Here is a 10,454-nt window from a genome sequence, read left to right as displayed (position 1 = left end):
TTGAACACGTTTTTTTTTGTTTGATTGTTTGTTTGGTTTTTTTTGTTTGTTTTTTTTTAAGCAGCAAAAAAATCACTGGTTTAAATGGTTCAAATTTCGTTAACGGACGGCCATTCATGTGACAGATGCTTGTCAGTCGATGGTTCAATCTTGTTAAGATATATTCCATTCCGTAATATAGGACTGAATTGAAAAATTGTTTGGTCGTATTTTAATCAGATTGACAATGGTTTAATTTGTCAACTGTTGTCTTCCTGGCATTTTTGAATATTCACAAACAAAACAACTAAAAATTTATATATTTATTTCATTGAAATCTTTGTAGAAATGTTTATATTGGAAAAGCTTTTACTCAAAAAGACATCCTATTATCTACCAGTAGTTACAATTTATTTCTGAGTCGCCACTCAAATGCACTTCAAGATGACAGAGTATGGATAAAAATTATATTGGGAAAATTAATAATTTGTTTAAGAATGAAAAGCAAAAATCAGGGGGGAAAACTTAACTCAATTTAGGACTCTGTTAGTAACTCCTCTACCCAATGCCGGATCTTGACGGCGGAGTAGAATCCCCCCGTTGGAACATTTTGTAAACTTCTTGTAAGATTTCGACAGAATGAGAAAATATTAGTCTGGAACTCCTCCTTTTTAAAAACTCTTCATCTGCCTCTGCTGCCTACACGAACAACGCAACTAAAACGTTTTATCACATGAATGAAACGAACTCTGAATTTCATAAATCTAAACAAATATGAATCCCGCCCTCGTAGTGTCGTTTGAGGGTTAGCGAGATAAATCCCTTGCCGATTAATTGCCCAAAGACTGGTAGTTACTGGTTCTCCGCGAAGCACCGTCCATACAATGTATAGGAAATAGTAAGGAATGGTTACCTTGAGTCAGAATAATGAGCCTGAAAGGGGTGACACGTCGATCTGGTGTTTCAGTGGGGTATTAGTAAAACGTCTACGTACAGGTTGTTGTTTCAGTGAGGTAATAGTGTTAAACTACAATCAATCAATCCTATTATTAAAAAAGTTATAATGTCAGTATGTTGTTTGTTGTGTGCGTCTGATTTCCTGTCTGGTCTTCATCCTTGGATTATATTCTTATGATACCTGCTCGAATCTTGGTTTTCTTGATTACTCTTTAATACGACCGCAACACTTTTGCGATCGAGTCCAATGGTATGGTGCTGTCGCCTATAGCACCCAAGTTACACTGTTAAGCGAGAGAATTCATCATAAACAGATCGATAATATACGTAAAGTATTACAGCTTGATCGTGGACGAAGCAAGTTAAAGAATGAACAAACATTTTTCGACAATGCCTATATTCTTAGTTTTCGTACAACAGTTTTCAAAGATTATTAATTTTGTTGATCTTGATAGAAAGTTCCTTACCACAATAGGAAAGTCGGTACTGATTGTTTGGGTTATGACCTATAGTGTTATAGGACTGGAGATCAGAAAGGATCAAATTCAAGCATTTCATATAATTAATCTATGTAACTAAATTATACGTGAATTGAAAGAAAACATGCATTTTTACGCTTTTTCATATAGCAAAAATGTAATTGTCACTCAATTCGCCTGAATATAGCTGAAATATTGCTGCTCGGGCGTTAAACACCAACAAACAAACAAACCACAAAATGAATTGTACGGTTGATATTTAGGGGTTGTAATTCCAATTATATAAGAACAGACACCAGAAAGGAAGAGAAATATTCTTTGGAGAACTAACGACAAATCAGCAACTTGTGGAATAGCAATAGAATTAAAAGTTTGAGACAAGAGTCTTTATCATCAGTGTAAAATCTGACGTTTACAAATTTCCGGAAAATATGGATTTTTATTTCGAAGATCGTTTCCCGTTTTACAATGAACAGTTAAATTTCCGATTTTATATACCGTACTTGTAGTAGTATAAAAGTAAAACACACATCCATTTCTGTTACATGACCGTTTTCCACGATACATGTATACTCATTATATCATAGGATAAAACCATGTTTTTGTTTTAAATATCAATTGTTTAAATCGAACCATTCACCGACAAAATAAATAAATACATGGTACATGTAGTCACTGATTTCAACAGTATTTGCGTTAGAGTTACATTTTGAGTGTAACCCTATCGAATGCTTTCATTTTTGTCTGTTTGAATATAAACTGTTCGGTTTCCTGGATGGTTTTTTTTTTTGCTACCTATTTTATTGCTGCATGGTCCAGCTTCTCAACGCAATGAGAACGTATATCTGGGTTCTGCACACGATAGTATTAACAGTCCAATCTTGTTGACGGTTTACTGTTACATAGTCTACGTCATAGGATCCTGTAAAAATGTAACTGGCGTCTGCATATTGGTATCTGGAATAAAGGAATTTTAAATATACGAAATATGCGACGTATTTACAGGAAAGTTTTCTTTGGTTATCAAAAGAAAATGAACGGTTCATACATCCAAGGTTAGTTCCAACGTTCCAAAACGAGTGTTACCAACAAAGATTGATTTATAACAAATAAAATTATACCCCGGTTTCCTGTCACATGTCAGAAAATATGGGTCCATAGCTCGGGTACTTAATAGGCCGGTTTGTCCTTCACTGACAATAAATAATGATTTTACCACAACAATGACGCAATTCGGAAAACATGCGCATCACCTTGGGCAGTGGGCGCGAATTTTAGGACCCGCGACTCTCCTTAAGTGTATATGTTTGTTAAAATTAATCGATTTAATCTACTATATATTTTAAACAAGATCCTGCACTACATGTATATATAAGGTGTGTATAGCTGGATCGAAAATGTATCATTGTTTAGAGTTAAGAACGGTAAAAACTCTTTAAAGGTTTTAGGATTACTTCTTTTTTAATCCACTGCATTAATTCTTCTTTCACATGAAAATGGTAGTACATTACTAGGTCAAATATTTTTGACCATTTAAAAAGAGAACTTGAACAGCTTACATGTATCACGTACACGAACTGGCTTGAAAATTTGAAAGGAATATATGTTCAAGAATTAAAGTGGTGGATTCTGGGGTTGGTCTGGGGAGGGGTGGGGATAGAATCCGTTTTACCTGAAAATTTTGTTCATTTTGTGAAAATTTGAGCAAACAGCCTGAAACTAGCTCCCATATTCCCATATTAAAATTCCCGGGATGGACCCCCCCCCCACACACACACACACACACACCACCACCCTTTCTAGTTCTAATTGATTGATTGTTGAGGTTGAACGTCCGAGCAGCAATATTTCAGCTATATTCAGGCGATGAACATGAATTGGATGATAAAATGAACATGAAATGATGATGAAATGAAAAATGGGATAGGACACAAGGATAAAGGGATCGACAAATTTTGATTGCCACTGGAAATTGGGAGAGGTAGGTAGGGTCTGGCAATTAAGCCTTCGATGTGGAGCCCAATTGGTTCCTACTCCGAGAGAATACCACAGAAAGGATCTTTAGTGTGCGGGGAACGTGGCATCTTTTCCAACACAATGCACTACTATGGTTTGCGGTCTGGTTTTCCGTATTATGGCCTGACGACTCCAGCATTTAACATGCCAAGGGTACCCCATTCCACCATCTGGGGCAAACAACCCGGTTGCTCTGTGGGAAGAGTGCCCTAGCACCAGCCAAGATTCTGGCTATTAAGTCATCTTTTACGATAAGCTTAGTGCTGGTGCAGGCCTATTCTTTTGGCACCCGGACCCGCACAGGGCCCTTCTACTTCTGGATCTGTCCCTAATTACCCAAAGCAAGTCTAAACATGGAACAGAAACAAACTGATAGGAACAGCTGATGCAATGAATTGTGTGTGAAATTCGTTTCTACTGTTGACACAATGTAGTTCCTTTTTCAATAAGTCACATATATATGTAATATGAGGCAGGTGTAACCTAACTGTAAGGACGAAGATGAAAATATTGACATTAAAAAAAAACCAGATAATTATGCCTTTTATAGTTTTACATTAATTAGGATTTTTTTTTCATGATATAACCAAATTTGACTAAACATGCTGTTTTTGTTACGGACACGAAACTAGTAAAGATCCATACTCAGTATTTCCCGAATTGTTACCTGCTAACTTCCAGTCAGACTGAAATCGGGTTCTCAGGTCTAAGGTAAAATTTGTATTGATTTACGTCCTCTAATGCACGTTATAAAAATAGTTATATTGCTTCTTAAACTGTCCTAACACCCTCTAGCTTAATTTGTATTTAACTAAATGAAAGTATTTCAGTGGTTTTAATATTTAATACCGTACCTGATGATGACTTGGCAAGTTTCGGCAACAATGACCGTTTTCGTTTTGCTACTGTTTTTTCAGGCTTATTTTCCTTAGCTATCCCAGATTGCGTCGATGACCTTCTCAAGGACAAGATTGCCGACTTTGACGGCTCCATAAATGGTGCTTTGTCGTCCTTTAATACAATAACACTTCCGTTTGAGATCATTTTGTCATTTTCTATTGACGTTTGACGACTGGGGAAACTCATTGACCGTTTTTTTGTAGGTTTATTTTCAACAGATTTAACATTATGTACTCCGATGCCCGTATCTTTCACTGAACGCAGCGTATCATTCCTAGAAGTGGTATCGGTAAGGTCATCATCAGTGGGGATTTCTTCTATATCCTCAAAAACGTTCATTAAAGATGCTGATGAAACAATGTTAATAATTTCGTCCGAGATACTTTGCGACTGTTGTTTGCCGTCGGTGCTTTTTGTGGTCTCACAAGCCTCAATTTCAGAAAGACTTCTTTTGTTACCTAAATTTTCAGTAACACTGTTTGACCTTTTTGACCTAGCAGAAATAACTTTTCTTTTATCTAAAGCCATCTGAATTCCACCCTCTTCGTCACTTGTTTGACTATGTGCAGATGAGGTAGAAACAGTTCTCTTCGCTGATCGAATTGGAATTTGTGTTACCCGTGATATATTTGAAGATTCAAGACTAACCCTCCTAGCGCCATGTCCCTTCGTGCGTCCGTTTGAACATGATTCCTCGCTCATCGGGTCGGTCCACGAAAGACCAGCAACTTGCGTATTCGATCTAATGAGCATCTTTCGCTTCCGGTTATCTACAATTCCAGCTTCAGATTGCACTCGATTAAAGTCTCTTCTTTCGCCAGTTATATATTCAGCTATTTCATCAGAATTATCATCTTCTGCATGTTTGATATTTGTTTCACGAGTTTTGATCATGTTAGGAGTTGTATGGTTTATTTCAAATTTTTCGTCATACTGACGACTATAAGACAAGGATAATTTCCGACTCTTTTGTTTTTCTGTTGACTTTGTTCCGTCGCCGCATTGAACCGTTGTCATATTGGCTGGAATGCTTTTAGATCGGTTCATTTTTAACTGAGTTGTTTGTGATTGTAGATCTTCCGTATTTAAAATGACCGCTTTTCCATTTTGCGATGGTACAAGGTCTGTTTTTACACCACGGGATTTATTCGCCATTCTGGATGGCACGATATCTTCGCTACTATTTTTGTCAATTGCACAAGAGTCGTTTGCATGTGAAATAACTGCAACCGTCGTTATTTGTGAGGATGCCCTCTCTTTGGCTAGAACACGTTCGTTCGTACTTTTCAGTTTAACATTTTCAAATAATTGCACCTCGTTGGCTTCTTCTTTATAATGATGTGACGCTCTTATTGCAGATACTACGCGATCTAAATCGAAATATTTTCCGTCAGTTTCATCATCATCTTCAAAGCTTATATTTTCGCCATTATATCGCGCTTGTCGAATTATCTTTTGCAGCTCTTTTCGATCAAAGTCAGACAAATCTTCTAAAATGGCGTCAGTGAAATAAACATCTTCCTCAGGGTAGTGATCTAAATTGAAATCTCGCACGAGCCATGGTAATCTTACGAGATCAACAAACCAACCAATCCCAAAACATCCGAGCGTAAAAAAGTACACAAGTCCTGACTTGTATCGCTTCAAATAGAAATGATGACCACCGAGTAACCCGAACAGAAACCAAATTAGGTAAACGTCATCGGCATATCTTTTATATCTGTTGACACCCTTTATCCACTGTTTACGTCGGTGGACGATAGCTGAAATTCTAAACAGGTCAAACAGCCACCATGTTCCACATCCACCGAGAGTAAACGTGTATGCCAATCCCCAAAGCTTCCTTCCACTATAATACTGATGACCACCGATAACTCCAAACGGTGATGCGGCGATCAAATATGTTCGTAAAATCTCGAGATCTGTCGAGAATTTCCCGCCGGAATTTGCGTGATCAGTAAGTGTAGGCATGAAGAAACCATCTAGAGCCCAGCCAATGCCGTAAACTCCGAACGTGACTAAATATAACAGTCCCATGGAATAATTACGGTGGTAAAAATGATGAAATCCTGCAATATGAATAATAATTGAAATGATTAAATATTTTTTTTTATCTCCGACTATACAAACTCAATGGATATCTCCGTTATGTTTTTTGACCATAGATATGTAACATTATATAAATAACGTGATTTATATATGTTACTTTAGGTTGTCATCTCTACTTCCTGCATACCATGTCTATTTAAGAAATGTTTCAATTTTTTTAACAGGATTAGCAAATAACCTGGTTTGCAGTAGTTTACACTTACATATGTATACACCACGAAGCGATTAATAAAAATGTCCAAACCGGATTATTGAGTAATAATATAATTTCAGAAGTAACACGGTTTCTTATTGGATAAAACAAATACCAAGTACCAAGTCAAAATGCACAGAATAACCTTCAGAAAGCTTACAAATCAAATTTAATTATAAGAGCTAATATCTTGTAGAATTCCAGTTTATTTCGACCCGTGTTATTGGTAGAATTTGGTATACATTAGGGATGAAATTGCTAAAAAATCCTCAATTCTTTTTAAAAATAGTTCCAGAATCAAGACGATTAACAATTTGTGTAGGAATGAGTTCCAAGTGATGCTAGCATAAGAGAGCATTACTTGGTAAATGTCATCTGTACATTCAGAAGACGTAGATTTTCTTTAGGTTATGCAGTTGTTATGTATGTTGTAAAACGTTCTCGTGGTAACCTGTTCCACTCAAGTGTAGAAGTCAATGCATTCGTTTCGCGCCCGAGTGGTGATTATTTATAGAACACTATTTGGCAATGGTTTCTACGTCAATAACCCAGCTTATAGGCTAGAAATTGGCTTGCTCCGTGTTCCAGTAGTTACATACTACTTGTGGGCTATTGTTTCTATGAGCTACAAACGTGGTACTGGTCGATAAAGTAACATCTTCGATTTTTTTATGAAATCGATCAGATTCTTGATCAAGCGTTCTCGCCCTGGGTTAAACAACAAACAGAAAAGCTTTGAAGTACAAGTTTTTGTAATAATAAGGCAAAATATGTACAATTTATAATGCATACATGCATGTATAAACCTACCTATTGACAACTTCGAATTCCAAGGAATTTTTCTCTATTTGTAAAGAACACTACAATGTACTTAGCAATGACCTCTGCATCACCGGAGATCCTTTGAATTTTTTTATTATAATTTGAGAAAAAGGAAAAAGGAAAATTTTGACAGTTGTTTTTCACCTGAAATTCTTTTCAAATTTCTTGATTTTGATTCAAATAGTCTACACTGTCAAACTGGTGACTAATTTCATACCATGTTTCCCCCATTGTATGAATCTTATACAGAGACCGACCCCATTGAAGGACAACTTCCTAACCGCGATTAGGAGTCTTTATGTATGTACATTTCTAGCTCTCGGACTTTGTTTCTAAAATTAAACATCTATACGTACCTATGAACCCTAATGGAAACCATGCCAGATAAGAATCTAACAAACCCTTTTGATTTCGGAACGTTTCGTCGTTATCGTTCTGGTCTTCAACAAGAGACCGAATACGGAATAGATCTATAACCCAACCTATTCCGAATATTCCAAACGTCAGCAAGTATACAATACCCATAAACCAACGGTTCAAGTAGAAATGGTGTCCACCGAAGATCCCAAGAAATATAGCGAATAGGTATGCTGTCCGAACAGATTTCCGTCGCTGACTTTTAAGTTTTTCCAGACCTTTTTCTACATTCAGCATAAATCCCAGGTTTACTCTCGGAACTCTGATGCCATACGATTTCTTTTTAGTGGTTTCTGACATATTTCAATGTCTCAGATGAAATATCCGCATTTGAAGTGAGACGAGTCTTTTTTCAAGACAAAAAATCAATTAGATGATAATAAATGAATTAGCATATTTCATTTTCATCTTATTAATACATGTACGGCTGTTTTCTGTTGATTCCAGAGGTACGCAGTGTAAATATATTAAATACCATCATTCCAAATACGATGACACCTATTGGGTTAAACACAAATGCCCGTCGGATTTTCCTTCCATTCTTTCGTCACATAAAAAAATAAACTTGCAAAGGACTAAATTACAAACCGCAACAAACTGCCACACTATAGAAATGTCAAAACTTGTGTCATAAAGTGTACTTACAGTGCGACTCATAATGGTATTTTAAGTGATTAAGGCTGATTAAAATAACGGCAAAATCAGGTCGGTAATATATCATGTACTTCTGGCCTTAAGAGCCAACAATAAACGGGCCTATACCCAAAAACACAATAAAGTTTAACCCTCTAATTTTAATCCGATTGTAAGGTCTTTTGTGACGAGGATTGCATATTTCACTATCAACATTTTAAATTGATTTGTAATATCAAAACCATATTATATTCAATGAAGCGAAGTCAATTATATATCGGTATATCGTATGTCGTCGTGATTTAATTTTTGAAAAGTCTATTTTGTTGCTGTGCTTTAAACATCTTTTTGTAGTGAGATGACTTTGTCATCTCTTTACAGTAGTCTGAATATTTCGAGTAAACGACATTTTGTACATTTACGTTTCGGATTTGTTCTGTAGAGAAAAGTTATTTATTCAGGTAAATAGATTTCAGTAACATGACATCTGATATTTTTTTTTACCCTCGCGCTTGGTCTCCGTCGAAATTGAAATGGAAATATATTACGCAAAATATAACTTTCAAAAAAGAAGCAATAATCATACCCAATCTATACGACACGCATGTAAATAGGAGTATCCATAGGAATGTAAGGCTATAAAAATGTGACCACCTCCACATGTCTATTACAGACACGATTCTGCGGCAAATCGGGGGGATTGTGTTTACATGTATGTCTTGGATAAGAAATGAGCACACTATAGCCTAAAACTCCTTTTTCTGAATTTTCAGGATCTGAATCCTCTTCCCCCCTCTAACGTTTGAAAAAAAATAGTATTGATCCGCCCATTTGATTTTTAAAACTACGAACTGTTTAAATAATCACTGCGACAGAACGATTTTGAGCCATCTATGTTTCAGACCTGTTAAAAATATAGGACGCCGCTCACACATAGGGTGCATTTTTTATACTGATAGATCACAATAATGTTTGTTGCATTTTTTTACATTGATCATAAAATTGATCAGTGAAAAAACTATCAATGTATGAACCACGATTATTTTATGATCAATGATGGCGACCACCATTTTCATGGTATGGAGGGTCTGTCCCTCTCCTGCGTATTTATACAAATATCAAGCTCATTAAAGACAATTTCAACACTCGCAATTGTTTTTTTTACTATCAAAACTGCACCGTGTCTGAATTTATACATTCTTCTTCTTCTTCTTCTTCTTCTTCTTCTTCATCAAGAAAATGGTTAATTTGTTGAATTTGTGCGAATAGAGTAACGAAAAAAGACATGGACACCTGCGTCTGCCACTTGCAATATTGAACATAAATTTGATCAAATTTGTACATAAAAATGATCATTGAAAAACATGATCGAAGGAAAATAAATGTGTTCAAATCTGATCACAAAAATGATCATGTAAAAAATGACCGTGATCATGATAGACTGTTCTGACATCTTTTATCATGTTCAAGATCAAAAGCTGACCATGACCATGATCAGAATAAAACAATGTACTCTCTGTCCCTGTAATGTTCATATAGGTTGTAAAGAACTCCACTTTTATTAATACGTGAGTTGCAACAGACCATGCATGCTATGAAATGTCAACTTCTCAAAATATCCAACTTCAGCATTAAGTACTACTACGCGGGATAATGTAAGTAGACCATAACACCATTAGTCTAATGTAAGTAGGCCATAACACCATTAGTCTAATGTAAGTAGACCATAACACCATTAGTCTAATGTAAGTAGGCCATAACACCATTAGTCTAATGTAAGTAGACCATAACACCATTAGTCTAATGTAAGTAGGCCATAACACCATTAGTCTAATGTAAGTAGACCATAACACCATTAGTCTAATGTAAGTAGGCCATAACACCATTAGTCTAATGTAAGTAGGCCATAACACCATTAGTCTAATGTAAGTAGACCATAACACCATTAG

General features: G+C 36.0%; 1 protein-coding gene across 1 annotated transcript; it reads right to left on the bottom strand.

Annotated features, from left to right (window-relative positions):
* Window positions 1-387: 387 nt before the first annotated feature.
* LOC148597465 (uncharacterized) lies at window positions 388-10,437 on the bottom strand. The gene is made up of 3 exons (XM_088562914.1): window positions 7,812-10,437; window positions 4,286-6,400; window positions 388-2,372 (listed from the first exon to the last, which is right to left on the bottom strand). The coding sequence occupies exons 1-3, from the start codon at window positions 8,170-8,172 to the stop codon at window positions 2,323-2,325; spliced, it is 2,526 nt and encodes an 841-aa protein (XP_088419040.1). The 5' UTR covers window positions 8,173-10,437; the 3' UTR covers window positions 388-2,322.
* Window positions 10,438-10,454: the final 17 nt, after the last annotated feature.

The sequence above is a fragment of the Perna viridis genome, chromosome 15 (genome assembly GCF_037379345.1).
Source record: "Perna viridis isolate PV_CMFRI_1.1 ecotype Kerala chromosome 15, ASM3737934v1, whole genome shotgun sequence".
NCBI classification, from domain to species: Eukaryota; Metazoa; Mollusca; class Bivalvia; order Mytilida; family Mytilidae; genus Perna; species Perna viridis.
The sequence above is the reverse complement of the archived record's forward strand: the minus strand, read 5'-3'. Positions and strand labels throughout refer to the sequence as shown.